At 45.6% G+C, this 15,487-nt stretch overlaps 1 protein-coding gene across 8 annotated transcripts in view; it reads right to left on the bottom strand.

Annotated features, from left to right (window-relative positions):
• Window positions 1-15,487, bottom strand: part of HHAT (hedgehog acyltransferase) — a 361,176-nt gene that overhangs the window by 291,487 nt on the left and 54,202 nt on the right. For all 8 annotated transcript variants that reach the window (XM_014580487.3, XM_075925124.1, XM_006136901.4 and 5 more), the window contains one exon: window positions 11,711-11,923. In XM_014580487.3, the coding sequence (XP_014435973.2) occupies window positions 11,711-11,923 (213 nt within the window). The remainder of the gene's footprint in view (window positions 1-11,710; window positions 11,924-15,487) is intronic.

The following is a 15,487-nucleotide window of genomic DNA, read 5'->3' as shown; positions in this document are numbered from 1 at the left end:
GCTTTTTTCCGGCTTTTAGAAAAGCCAGAAAAGAGCGTCTACACTGGCCCCGATCCTCCGGAAAAAAAGCCTTTTTCCGGAGGATCTTATTCCTACTTCCGGAGGATCGGGGCCAGTGTAGATGCTCTTTTCCTGCTTTTTTAAAAGCCGGAAAAAAGCGGCGGACATTTTTATTTAAATGCCGCGGGGGATATTTAAATCCCCCGCGGATTTCCCTATTACTACCTCTGAAATTAACATGCCCCTTCCGGAAAAGGGGCCAATGTAGACGAGCCCTATGATTTTCAAAAGGGACACGTCCTCTTCAGATAAAAAGCAAGCGCTCGCCTGACATCCAGTGTATGTAGACGCGCGTCCTCTGAGGTGGAGTGCAGTTTTGGGTAGAAGGCAGGTAAAGTAATATGTTCGTTTATGTGGAAAGACGAATTAACTTTAGGTAGAAATGCTGGGTGACTGCGCAATGTCACGCCCTGTTCAGTAAATAATGTATAGGGAGGAACAGCTGAAAGTGCTGCCAGCTCGCTCACACAACGCGCGGATGTGATGGCAAGCAGAAATGTCACTTTCATAGTGAGAGTCTGCAGATCGCATGTCACTAGTGTCTTGAACTGTGAGCAAGTGAATGTGTCCAGGTCTAGGCCTAGATCCCAAGGTTCCGGAAGCGGTTTGCAATGCTCTTCAAAACACATTTGGCGAGTGGGTGAGCGAAGACTGACCTGCTGTCAATGGGGGAGGGGGGTGTGTAGGGCATAAGGTGGAAATTGCTGCCAAGTGGACCCTAAGTGAAGACATTGCTAGGTTTTCCGATTTTAGGTGGAGAATATAATCAAGAATTTGTTGGATTGCTACAGATAGGGGATAGACATCTTTTGCCTCACACCAGGACTGAAAACGACGCCATTTATGAAGGTAGGCCTTTTGTGTAGTTTGTCGCCTATTATGTATAAGGATGTCCTTGACTGCCTGAGAACAGGTTAACTCTCGGCCTTGTAGCCAGTTAGGAGTCAAGCTATCAGGTGCAACCGATTGATGTGAGGGTGAAGGAGCGTCCCGTGCTGTTGTGACAGCAAGTTGCATGACTGTGGCAGTTGCCATGGTTGAGATGCCGACATCCGCATTAGTTGGGTCAACCATGTTTGTTGTGGCCAAAACGGTGCTATCCTTATCACCATTGCCCGATCCATAGCTATTTTCTCTAGCATCCGTGGGATAAGCGAGATCGGAGGAAAAGCATACAGCAAGCGATGCACTCCCCAATTGACAAGAAAGGCACCTTCGTGAGAAGTTTTCCCTATGCCTGCTCTCGAGCACTAAAGACGGCACTTCCTGTTGTGCTGAGTAGCAAAAAGGTGCATGGTGGGATATCCCCAGTTCTCGAAGAGGCTGTGAAATACTTTGTCGAGCAGTTCCCACTCGTGTTGCAAATTAAAGGTCCTGCTCAGAGCATCCACGATGGTATTGCTCTTGCCAGGGCATGGACGGTGTGGTGGCAGGCTTCACTGCCACAGAAAACGGTCTCAGAGCCGCACGCTGTTTGCTCAGTGCCACTTTGGCACGCAGTGCCGCTGACAGTGCTGCTTCAGCTCACGGTGCCACTGACAGTGCCGCTTTGGCTCGTAGTGCCATTCTTGGTGCCATTAGAGGCTGTGCCACTGTAGCGGATGCCAATTCAGGGTGCGGTGCCGTGTGCGACTCCGGCACTGATGTGGAAAAAATCACGGGACTAGGCGCAGAAGTACTGTGGGTTTTAGATGATTTTCCCGCAACGTGCCTAGGCAGCAACCCCGATGTGCTCGGTGTGTCTCCCGCACTTAAACTCCTAGCTGGACTGGAGCTCTTCTCCTCATGCGATTTAAGCGCTACCGGAACATCCGTTGCGTGCCCCGTAGATGAAGCGCTTTGTTGAGCGGCAGCATTTTCAGCCGCATTTCCCTGTCCCGTCTGGCACGGGCAGTTAGTTTTGAACAATGAGTGCACTTTTGGGGGATATGGCCTTCCCCCAAGCACCTTATACACCAGGAATGGCCATCCGACACTGGCATGGCGTCCCCACATGACACACACTTCTTAAACCTGGGGGAGCCAGGCATGATGACTGAGGAAGGTCCGTCAGACTCAGTCTGAAAGGGGTTGGTTGACTGACCAACAACTATGTACAATGAAAGAACTGTTTTGTTTTGTTTGGAAACTATAATGAACTGACTAGAACTGTAACTCTAACTATAACTATAGGGTAGGAGCTAAACTGAGACAAAAAACAGGGTCTAAGTGCTATTCTGCGTTTCTCCTCAGGGCGGAGGGAAGAGGTCATCCCAACTCTGTCTGCAACCATGAATGGCTAGGAGGAACTGGTGGGATGGATCGCACAACGCAGAAAAGGCGCAAATGGCATGAGATGGCTTCTGCGCATGCACAGTCTGTCAGGGGCTACTGCTAGAGAAAACTCTCTGAGCTGCAGTGCCGGGACGAGACCGACATCTTTGGTGGAGCACCCACGGGGACACTACTCGATGAAGAACAATTTGCCGCACTAAATGTAACATTGCCAAGGTCAGCAAGGACTATGGTGATCTCCTGAGCAAGTGCTGGTCTTGCAAGTTTAAATCATATGGAGAAGATTTAAATATTGCAGTAGACATGTTTCCCAGGATGCTCACCAAATTCTAGGATATTAACTTGATTCAGTGCATTCATTCATATGCTAAGTCTCATTCCACTTTCACCCTGGAGTAGGCTACTGTATCACTTACTGATTAGTAGGAAACCAGCATTGCCTTTCAGATTCACACACACAATGCAGCATGCAAACCAAAAAACACTTGCAATGTTAATTCAGTTCTCCAATGTCTCCCTTTTGTAAGTCTGCTAAATTTTTCATTTACATCTATTTTGCATGCAGAAAGCAACTTACAGAAGCCAATGCACATTTACACATTTAAATCATATTTCCTCAGGAATATATTGGATATTGTCCAAAGCACAGGACCTCTGAAATTTTAGGTGGAAGGATCAAGGTTTCAGCGAGGCTCCACAAATGTATGGGTGTCGGACAGCACAGGGGAGTTCACAAGCCTTGGTGAAGCATAGGGGAGAATTATGCTGGAGACACCTCCCTAGATGGAGGGAAGGAAGCATGTCATTCTCTGTCCCTATCCTGCACCAGTGGAGAATGAAGACGATTTGGCGGTGCCAATCAGTTCTCATGCAGCATGTCTCATGCTCATGCAGCTACTCCTGAGGGAGGGAGCATTGTATCTGGTGTTGGTTTTATGGAAGCCAGCACGGGCAGTTTGCGGTGCGCAGGGTTAGGAGTCTGCAGAGATCTCGGTCAGCACCAGGTCACGTGTTAGCGCTGGTGCTGGGGACTGCCTGTGAGATCTTTCCAGTGCCGATGATGAGCAAGTTGGCACCTAGATACTGCTGTCAGTAACAGATACGGTGCTGGTTGGCAGTCTCAGCACTGCTGCACCAGAGATGCCAGGTTTGTCTCCCTTGCTGACCCTCGGAGATGGGGTAGGAGGAAGGGACCTCACAGGAGAGGTTCTCTTTATTGGGTGCTTTTGGGGAGGAGAAGCAGCCCTTTCCTTGTTAGCCTGCACAGGAGGACGAGAGGACTCCAGGTCTTCTGAGGGCTGAATAGCTTTTTTGGATAAAATCATGTGGACCTGAACAGTGTTCCCTCTAAGATTTTCCACCCATGAGAGGAGTGAGTTTTGTCTTGTGCACCAGTATTGAGTCCATGTGCACTTATGCAGATAGGTGCCACTGTGGCATCCAAGTTATTAATAAATAGCTTATAAACCTCTCCCTTTTCCCTCTGCTGCCATGTCTCTTACCCTCCCCTCACCCCATCTGTTCCCCTGGTGCCTTCTGCCCCTCCCCTCACCCATCTCTGCTGTCCTGGCTCCTGCCCTTCTCACTACCCTCAGCCCTTTGGGGACCTGCCCCCTCCCCATCCTCTCTGATCCCTGCACCTGACCTTCTCTTCTACCTGCGCACACCCCTCCTCTAGTCCCACTCCCCATCCCCTCTCCTAACACCTCCCTCTACCCACCTGCCCTGCCTCTCTCTCCCCTCCATGTGTCTGCCCTTCTGCTTCACCCCCACGATGCCCTGGCACCTGCACCTTCCTGGTGCCTCCCCCTTCCCTCACTGCCCCTGCCCTCTTTCTCCTCATGCCCCTCTGTGCACTCACACACAACTTGCTCCATTCCCTGCCTTCCTCATGCCCACCCCTCCTTTCAAACCCTCTTTTCCCTGCATCCACTCCTCCCATCTCCTCTTCCTCTCTCTTGCCCCCATTGTCCCATCCTATCCTCCCCTAGCATCACCCTGTCTCCTCCCTTCTCCCACTGTCACCTTCCCTCCTGCTCTTTTCCTTGTTGTCTCCTCTTGGCCCCCTAGCATTTGTGTCTCCTTCATCCTGCTCCTTGATGCCTGACCCTTTCTTCTCCTGCCCTGGCCCTCTCCTCTCCCCTCAGCACAAGCCCCTTCCTCTTCTCACCTCCACCTCTCCCTTAGTTCACCTCTCCTTCCCTAACTTTCTACCTTTGATGTGGAAAGCAGTTTGTGGGGGCTGGAGCAGGGGCTGTGGTCCCAGCCCCAGAAGCTCGCCCCCCCCCCAGCCTAGGCCCCAGCTTCTCCTTGGGCAGAACCAAGTGCCAGGACTGGAGCAGAAGCCACTCATGGTGCTATTTTTAGTATCACAGTCACAATCATTGCCAACTCCAACTGCAGTAAAGCAGCAGCTGCACAATGACCATTCCAGCTGGGGTAGCCTCACTGGAACAGCCTCACCTCATGCACCCCAGCTCTAGGCAGAGCAAAAGGGCAGCTGCCCGCCACCAGGAACTCACCAAGCCATCGGCTGCCATCGCCACCACTCACTTTCTGTCCGTTGTGGTAAGACTGCAACAAGTGCTCACACTTCTGTGGTAAATGAGCCTTGCCCAAGCAACACATACATGACGAGTGTCCATCAGAGACAGGCATGGGATCCCCACATGCTTCCCATTTCTTAAACCCCAGTGAGCGTGGCACTGTGCTGCTGGCAGTGAACGCAGTTTTCTATGTGGCAGTTTGGCATCCTGCCCTGAATTCTGATACTTTTTTTGCCTTCCTTTGTCATATGTTTGTTGTTTCTGTTCATTTATTTGTTTTTGTTTTTTATTTTATTTTGCAGCTTGTAACAACAGGATGGGAGGGGCAGGTTGCCTGGGGCAAGCACTGCTGCTCCCAACAACTCCCTCAAACAAATAAACTTTTTTTTTTTTTGGTTTAAACAGAACAATAATGCATGCAATAAGAAACAACACTCAAAACTAATAAAACTCGAAGTAAACCGTCTGAGGAAAACAAACACCTGAGGCGAGAGAGGAGATCCATCTGTGACTGAGGGTGATAAGCGAGGAACTGGGGGGAGGGGTTGTTAGGCTGCACATGCATGCAAGGCACCAGAGTATGAACAGCGCAAGGTGCCTCTCGTTGCATCCACGGCTTAGCTGACAACTAGAACGTAAGAACTACTCTGAAAAAGCTCTGATCTGTGGCTCTGGGATAACCCGTCACCAACAGTGGAGCACCCATGGGGTCATCACAAAAGAAGAACCTATGTGCCTATGACTCCAACAATCAGTGCATATATTTCAACTCCGAGCTCTCAGGGCATCAGCTGGGGTGCATGTGTATATTTCTCCACCTTTTGAGCATGGTTAGCACATAAGAGCAGTGTCCTATACTCAAAAGCTTTGTCTACACTGCTGGCTTTTGCTGGCAGAGAGCATGCAAATGAAGTGCAGTGGTTAGCATTTTGTCACACTTCATTTGCATAATCTATTCAAGCTGTTTTTGCACAAGGGGAGAGGCATAAGGATCTTGCGCAAAAAGGGCTTTTTGCGCAAAAAGGAAATGTCCACACTGCTTGTTTTTGCGCAAAAAATCCTTCCGCAAAAATGGCTCAAATAGATTATGCAAATGAAGCTTGACAAAATGCTAATCAGTGCTTCATTTGCATGCTCTCTGCTGGCAAAAGCCCGCAGTGTAGACATAGCCAAAAGGAATTGTGACATCCACCATGAGGATCCTCCTCTAATATCCCATTAGTAATGGCATCTGGTCACAACTGACTATCTGTTCCAGGGACATGGACTTGATTAAGTGATCTATATTCTGCCAAGTCACTAATTTCTCCTCATTAGAGTCCCTCCAACAAATGTACTTCTGCAACACCTACAAGTGAGTCAATAATATGAATTACTTATCACCATATTTTCCTTTTTAAATTTAGCTTAGAAGCCAAATCTTGCAAAATTTGCATACTTCAAATGGCATCATACTGAGTCACCAGTATCTTTTAGGGATGTTAAAATATGTTTAAGTAACCGTGTAACTGCTGAAAATTACAGCGGTTACACACAGGGGACAGGTAGCGACAATCTGCCGTTCCATGCTGCTGCCTCTGATAAAGAGGTAGCAGCGGGAGGGGACGCTGGAAGCGTCACAGGAGCCAATATGCACATGGAGCTGGCTCCTACTGCCTCCCCCCTCTACCATGCAACAGGGGAGGGGAGTTGCTCATCAGTTAACCATGTACATGGCTACACCTTCACATCCCTAGTATCTTTCTCTATTTGGCTCTCCCTGACTCGTCTCATGCCTAAAATTTAGGTCTGTCTGTGGCAAACACAGTGTCTGCTATGTTTGCTTTGACCTGATTAGCATGATTTTGAACCTATGCAATGATATATAATAAGGAAATATTGCCTCAAGTCTTCTAAGCCAATGTTAAAAAGTAAATACTGTATTCCCTTGAAATTTTCCCCTTTCCCCATGCAACCAGTTTTTTTGTTCTCCTGAAAAAGGCTTTATTGCTGCACATTTGATTGGCCTGTTCTTAGTGAAGTCTAGAAAATTACCTGATTACATTAAATCTTTCAATGAGCTTTCCAGATCTATTGTTCTTCTGACTCATCTCTCAATGACACCTCACTGGTAGTGAGTACTTTGAAGAGACCAAGTTTCTTTAAAGTGCTGAAAAATCTTCCATAGGACTCCTGTCAGTCATGGCTCAATGTAGAATCACTCTGTGTGTTCATTTTTTCTATTCAAAACCACAAAGGGGAACTGTTTCCTATTAATTATACCATAAAATGAGTGTCCAAATGCCTTTGTTGGGTTTGAAAATCTCATGGTCCCCTTTGCAGACAGTCTGACAGAAAGGAAAGCAAAGCTGTTCACAGGCTAGCTTACCCACGCTAGTTGGGACACAGCTAGAGCAAACAACAATAGCAGCAAAGACACTACAGTGCAGGCTACTGTGTGGATAGATAGTTCAAGACTGGCATGGACCCCGGGTATATTCTTCTTACACCAGTCTGCTCTCAAGATCACGCAGCACTGTCTTCACTCCTGTCATTACCTGCACTAACTAGATTCAAGCTAGCTCATGCTGGCTGTCCCCCATGTACAGATTTTGCTGCAGACATACCCTATGTTTAGTTTACTTCTCATGATTCTTAAAGTAGAATAATTCTACTTTTATTAACTGTATTTTCACCATGCATTTCTCTAGTAAGAGAATCTTTTTTCTCCACTTAACCAGGTGGTACGCATCTCTCTTCTTGTCACTTTGCATGCCCAAGTTCACGCTAATACTTTAAATATGAAAAAAAAATGGACAGGTGCACTCCAGACTCAAGTATAAGCCAGTCCCCAAAAGTTAACCATATCCCTCAGATAAGCATGGCAGTAATGTCATGTCATGGTTCAACGGCACTCACTTGAACAGATCTATACATGTCGCTTACAGTTATGGAATTACAAAAGCACAGAGGCAATCCCTAGTATTTTCCTTCAAACAAAGTGTTAAATGTTCCATACAGAACTATATAAATTTTGTCAGGGTAAATGTGGCCCTGAGGTTCCAGGTGCTCTATTGATGGGAAACGTTATTTTATGATCTTGTCTTCCATGGAGCTGCACAGCAATTTTGTATTCAGAACTATATTCCAGACCATGTTCTTGCCTCTATTCAGTATCTTGATGTGTCACAACTTGGCTTTTCATTGATGCAATACCCATGCACTAAGTATCTTGACTTTTATGTCAACTGCAAAGCATATCTGTACTTAGTGATTTGCTGGCATGTCTGCTACTATTGCATATGCCTTGAACCTTGAAATTATCAGTTCCTCACAATACACCTACACACCTAGTGCCTAGGGTAGAAAAGTTTATTTGTAGTGGTTTCAATGAATGCAGTGATTATTAAAGGTTGCTAATTGATAGCACTGAAAACTAAAATCTATGCTTATCAGAAGATTTGACCCATTATGCACACACAGAGCAACAGCACAAGCTTACTCCGGACACATGTGACTTGATACTGCTGGCTGTCAGAGTTCTATTGCCTTCATGCTATTGTTACTGAGACTTAAGAAGGATGACAGTTAGTGACAATGGTGAAGATTTCGTAGTGTGGGCTTCTAGCCATACAGAGAACTGGACTGAGATCACTCACTCACTTCATGTAAACTGCCAGCAAGTCATGGGACATGACTTTTGCTTGCTACCAATCTAGGCTTTTATCTGAAGTGGTGGAAGTCTCTATTCTGTTACTATTCTTTCACTATTCAAGTCAGGGTAGCAATGTCCTCCATTTCCAAAAGTGTGAATGGTTAGCTAAACTGGGGCTCAACTGTTCTCCAGTGTCTTTGCTTTTATTTTAATTAAAAATTAGACTTTAACCTGCTATGGTTTCAAAGAAAAACTTCAAACTGTGAAACAACTGTAACCAATGCAGAGACATCTGCATGAATTTGTAAAGCGCCTGACACAGCAGCTCTGAGGTTTAAACTATGCCATTTATTTGAATGGATAGTAACTTCTATCCCAGGGATGAGCATTTAAATATCAATATTGTTAGTTACTTCACTGCTTGTGGAGGGAGGAAGTCAAAGTAGACGTAAGAGATGTATAAATTAAGATGAGATGGCCTTTAACAACACAACATGACAGTGTTTCAGGGCACAAAATTGGTTTAATTTTTTTTAAAGGAGGACTCAGCTTTCAAAAGTTTGGAAAACAGTTGTTTAAAGTATTTATCAGACGGTGGGAAAAGTTTACCTTTTCTTTTCATTTTTCATATGCTACATATAGTAGAATGTCCAGAAAACATAATTATGTTAAAAAAAGTTCTCTACAGGTAGTCCCCGAGTTACGCGGATCCGACTTATGTCGGATCCGCAGTTACGAACGGGGATTTTCTCGCCCCGGAGGACTCGAGTGGCGGAACGCCTAGTCCTGCCGCACGCCTCCTCCAGGGCGAAAACAGCTGCTCCCCGTCTCCCTGGTCTGCTGCAGGAGCCAGCAGACCAGGGAGACGCTGAGCAAAGCGGCGCAGGACCCGGGGCCGGACCCGCGGCCGCTTCCAGATCAGCTGGAAGCGGCCGTGGGTCTGGCCGGGTCCTGCGCGGCTTTGCTCAGCGTCTCCCTGGTCTGCAGACCAGGGAGACGCTGAGCAAAGCCGCGGAGGACCCGGGCCGGACCGCGGTGCTGATCTGGAAGCACCACGGTCCAGCCCGGGTCCTCCGCCGCTTTGCTCCGCATCTCCCTGGTCTGCTGGGGGGGGACGCAGCTAATGCCCCCCCCAGCAGACCAGGGAGATGTGGAGCAAAGCCTGGGGCCTGTGGTAGAGCAGGTGGGGCACTGCCGGTTGGTCCCGCAGCACCGCTCCTTGGCGCTACTGGACCAACCCGGCAGCACCCCAGCTGCTCAGCCCCAGGAGTCCTGATTCAGCCGCTGCTGATCAGTTTCAGGAGTGGCTGAATCAGGACGCCTGGGGCAGAGCAGCTGGGGTGCTGCTGGGTTGGTCCAGTAGCGCCGAGGAGCGGCCGCGCTACTGGACCAACCCTGCAGCACCCGAGCTGCTCTACCCCAGGCGTCCCCAGTTAGCCGCTGCTGAAACTGACCAGCGGCTGACTACAGGAAGCCCGAGGCAGAGTTGCTCTGCCCCGGGCTTCCTGGAATCAGCTGCTGATCAGTTTCAGCAGGAGCTGACTTGGGGACGCCTGGGGTTCTTAAGTTGAATCTGTATGTAAGTCAGAACTGGTGTCCAGATTCAGCGGCTAAATCTGGATGCCAGTTCCGACTTACATACAGATTCAACTTAAGAACAAACCTACAGTCCCTATCTTGTACGTAACCCGGAGACTGCCTGTATTTGTGTAGACAACAGAGTTTTATAAAGTTTTAAGTAACGTGCTTAATAGGTAGTGTGAGAATAAATATTAAACAACCATAACTCTGCCACCTACCCTTTTCTGGTTAGCAGGAAAAAACAAACAGTCTTCCAGGCTCTTAATAAAGATGCATTAGGCAAACTGTTTGTGTTTGTATCTGATAACAAGACAGAAAGAGATCAGAAGAATCCTTGTTATTCGCATGATCACACTGTTGCTTTTAAGACTAATTAGAATATAGGTTGCATTATGATGAATGAACTAAAAATTTGTACTAATAGAAACTTTGTACTAGGAAAAAGATTGATACCTTTTGTATGGCTATTTGTATCTCTTTTCCCATGTGAGCAATAATTGTGTAGTTCCTGGCAAGGGGGAGTGAATGAGTTTGAAACGGTGCCATGAGCCGGCTGGCCGGGGGCTAGGTTGGGAGGCACGGAACCCTGTGGCTTCAAGAGAAGGGCGGCTGTAAATGCAGGGGGTCGTAGGTCAGGCGGTTGGAAGTGGGTGGTCACCCGTATCTGTTTCAAAAAGGAACTAAAATATTCATATCTTCAAAATTTTACAGTCTCATGGAGAAGATAAATTAAAAAATAGAACACTAAGGCTCATAGTTTAAATCAGCCTCTGTTTACCATCATTACTAGATTTAAAGACCCATTTGGACATTTTTCTTCAATCTGTCACTCAATCAATGAAACAAATGCTCTGTTTTTAACTACTAGTCTTTTACGAATTCAGTATTATTCTATGGCTGATGTGTAAAAAGGTAATACCTAAGCTTGTGTTCTCATTGTACCCCTCTTTCAAGCAAGCAATGTACTTCAAGCCTTACAAAAAAAGAGAAAGATGAAGATACATGAACATTAAAAAAAAAATCACATTGAGATGAAAATATTTCTTATCAAGCAGATAATTATAAAATAAACTTAACTCAGACTTATCTGCAAAGTGCATTTTAAAATACATTATTAGAAGAACCATCTGAAATAATGGATAAAAAGGAATTTTAGGCTCTGCCTATCCAAAATGTTAATCTAATTAATGACACCACCTCTCAAAAGATGAAAGAATCTGCCCTACCCTACTGCCCAAACACACACAATCTCTTTTTTTAAATACAGCTTACATCTGGCAGCAGAAAAGACGTCACCAATTTATTTAGCAGCTTTTCAGAGATTATTTTCAAGATACAGGTCTGAGCTTCAAAGTCTGAATCCAGAACCATCATCTTCTGAGGGGCATTAATATGTAGTTTTAGCCCATGGCCCCCCAACTACTGTTCAAGTTTTTATCTTCCTTCTGTCAGGCCCCAATCTGGCCAATTTATCAAAGCACGCAGTACTCTCAACCCCCACATTAAAAGTAATGTGCGAGGAAGCTGAGAATCTTGCAGAAAGTGCGCAAAACCTCAGAGGAATTAGCCTGCACTCCACATCAGATGTATCAAAAACCAAGCACAATATTGTTACCTGCTTAGTAAATTCATTGAAGGTCATAATGGGTCCATTGTGGAACACAGGGTAGTAGAACATGTAGGCGAGCATCCAAAAAAATGAGTGATACCTCTTCTGGGTAGACCCATGCCAGCAGTATTCTAGGCTGAAACTAGTATAATAGAGGCAGCGAACAGTCAGGGTGAAGAGCAGCAAGTAGTATTCATTTTCACTGTCATACCAGCCTCTCTGGAAAACAAAGCAGACAATGGTGTGATAGCGACATTTATACCATGATGGGATTTTGAAATCAAACAATCAACATTGTTGTTGGCACTTTACTTGCCCTTAGGTCATCATCAATAAAGGGCAGTTAACGCAGACTACGGGATGCACCTCCCTCCCATAGCGGGGAGGCACAATTAACATTGGTTTCCTTGGTACAGCAGGATGTAAGGCCGAGTGAAAGATGAGCTTGGAGCTGCTAAATACTATTGTATAGCTTTAAGCCGCTAGGACAAAACTGCAGTTCTGCTGCAGGGCTTGCTGCCTGCCAGTGCAGAGCGAGAATGCTGCAGCCTATATGGCTGATGAAGCAATGAGAAAATGGCTCAGTGGCAGCAGCTGCCTGCTCCTTTCATTCTCCTGCACTGGGAATAGAAGACACAAACTTGAGCAATGTATGGAGGCAAAAAGCAGGAAACTCTCTATGCAATTAACAGACTTGGTGAATGCCCACACTTCAGTGAACAATGTTTGGAAGGTAATGTCTATACGGCAGTGGGTCTGATAACCCTTTATCCTCTTCCCCCACTTGATTAGATTCTGTCCTGCTACACCATGCATTGGAACCAAAGAGAAAGGAGTCCTAATAAAAACTGCTTTTCAGAGAAGACAATGAACCAAATAAATCTGTTCACAAGTCATAGAATCATAGGGCTAGAAGAGACCTCAGGAGTCAAGTCCAGCCCCCTGACCAAGGCAGGACCAATCCCAACTAAATCAACCCAGCCAGGGCTTTGTCAAGCCAAGACTTAAAAACCTCTAGGGATGGAGATTCCAGCCCCTCCCTAGGTAACCCATCCCAGTGCTTCACCACCCTCCTAGGGAAATAGTTTTTTCTAACAGCCAACCTAGACATTCCCCACTGTAATATGAGCCCATTGCTCCTTGTTCTGCCATCCGTCACTACTGAGAACAGCCTCTCTCCTTCCTCTTTAGAACCTCCCTTCAGGAAGTTGAAGGCTGCTATCAAATCCCCCTCACTCTTCTCTTCTGCAGACTAAATAAGCCCCAAACCCTCAGCCTCTCCTCATAGCTCATGTGCTCCAACCCCCTAAATATTTTGGTTGCCCTCCGTTGGACCTTCTCCAATGCATCCACATCCTTTCTGTAGTAAAGAACAGTTTCTTTAAAATCCATACAGTTAGTGAAAAGAAGCAGAGGATGTAGATAGCAAAACTGGGTCTATGACAGTCAGTCAAAGATGGTTTGTGATCCTTGTTTTGGAATAAATCTAACTGTTAGAGCAATAGGCTTTATTTTCCAATTCAAAAACTTACAGTCATGAAAGAGAAACTGCCAAGCTTGACTAAGCAATTCTGGGATATGAAACAAAAAAAATCAGCATTTTGAATTAGAGTGATTACATCTCTCTTGAAGTAGAGATGTGTTTACTGGAGCATTAGACAAGCACTTGTTTATCATATATTATGCTCCATCAAAATAAGCTTTACTCATAAAGGCATATAATTTCATCTTGACACATAGGGCTTAGTACATAATGCCCATCAATATGACAAGGGGCACCCACCGTTATTTCCCATGAATAACACCATGTTTCAAGAACTAGTAGACATCCCATGTCTGATTTTGAGCTAGACCTGAAATCCAAAACCTCTGACAACTGGAGATGCGAAAGGTGATGGTTCACATTCATGTATTTTTTAAAAAATACTGCAAAAAATGTGTAGGCTTCTTATGCAAAGGCTCAGGTAGGTAATATACATAATCATCCTCTTCATGGATGTTTTGCAAACACATTAGGATCTGGGTGCCCCAGTATCAGAAAGATGTTTACAAATTTGAGAGAACTGAGAAACAAGCAACAAAAATGATGAAGAGTCTAAAGGAACTAACTCATGAACAAAAGCAGAACACAGGTAAAAACAATTAAATGGAAGTCTAAATATCTGGAAGAATTTCACTTATAGGCATTAGACTGGAAGAGGCAGTGACAGAATAATCTATGCCTTGTGCTATGCTTTAGGAACAATCCTCAACAAACCAGGCAAGAAGACAACAATGTTTGAATACTCTCAAGCCCAAAAAATGCTTCATAAAGGAAAGGTGACAATAGAAGGGTGTTCTGTATCATTCCTTGTAGGATGGCAGAAGAGGAACAGTTGTATAGTAGGAAGTTTAGACTTGAGATTAGACAAAGGTTTCTAACCATTAGAGGAGTGAAGTTCTGGAACGGCCTTCCAAGGGAAGTAGTGGGGGCAAAAGATCTATCTGGCTTCAAGATTAAACTAGAAGGCTGTGTCTAGACTGGCCAGTTTTTCCAGAAAATCAGCCACTTTCCCGGAAAAACTTGCCAGCTGTCTACACTGGCTGCTTGAATTTCTGCAAAAGCACTGACTTCCTACTGTAAGAAATCAGTGCTTTTTGCGGAAATACTATGCTGCTCCCATTTGGGCAAAAGTCCCTTTTGCGCAAAACTTTTGCACAAAAGGGCCAGTGTAGACAGCTGAGATTTGTTTTCCGCAAAAAAGCCCCGATGGCGAAGATGGCGATCGGGGCTTTTTTGCGGAAAAGCACGTCTAGATTGGCCACAGACGCTTTTCCGCAAAAAGTGCTTTTGCTTTTGCTGTGCCAATCTAGATACTCTTTTCCAAAAATACTTCCGAAAAAACTTTTCCGTTAAAAGCATTTCCGGAAAATCATGCCAGTCTAGCCGTAGCCGATGGATTTATGAAGGGGATGGTTTGATGGATAACATGATCTTGGTAACTAATTGACCATTCATTATCAGTGGTAAATAGTTCAATGGAGGGATGATAGGACTTACTATAAAGAGCTTTCTGGGTGTTTGGCTGGCAAGTCTTGCCCACATGCTCAGGGTTTAGTTGATCACCATATTTGGGGTCGGGAAGGAATTTTCCTCCAGGGTAGACTGGCAGAGGCCCTGGAGGATTTTCGCCTTCCTCTATAGCATGGGGTACAGATCACAGCTGGAGGATTCTCTGCATCTTGGGGTCTTCGAACTATTTGAAGGCTTCAATATCTGAGATATAGGTGAGAGGATTATTCTAGGAGGGGGTGGGTGAGATTCTGTGGCCTGCACTGTGCAGGGAGTCAGACTAGTGGTCCCTTCTGACCTTAAAAGTCTATGAGCCTATGAATATATTTAAACTATGTAACAATTAAACACTAGGGAGCACACGAGGAAAAACAGGATTCAAATTAGGACCTCCTTTTTTCATCTGAATTATGAAATTTTGTTCCTTTTCTGTGCACTATTGCCAGTCAAAACACTTCCTAAAATTTCTCTCTGACATGTAAGTTGCTGTTTGTTTTTGCCAGATATGCTCTATAAGGTGTCACTGCACTGAACGACTTTAAAAGGAAATTATAATTATGGGGTTAGGAGCAAAATCTAGCATCAGCTTTCACTCAGCCTGAAGCCATTATATGCCAAGGGTATATAAAGAGTCCAGTAAAGCATAGCCATATGGTCAGGGAAGACTTCCTGTGGGTTGAGGACTTGGGGTCTTGTCCCTTCTGGCTTCAGTGCTTGCTGCACACCTGGGG

The sequence above is a fragment of the Pelodiscus sinensis genome, chromosome 3 (genome assembly GCF_049634645.1).
Source record: "Pelodiscus sinensis isolate JC-2024 chromosome 3, ASM4963464v1, whole genome shotgun sequence".
NCBI lineage: Eukaryota > Metazoa > Chordata > Testudines > Trionychidae > Pelodiscus > Pelodiscus sinensis.
This window is presented reverse-complemented; position numbering and strand designations above follow the sequence as displayed.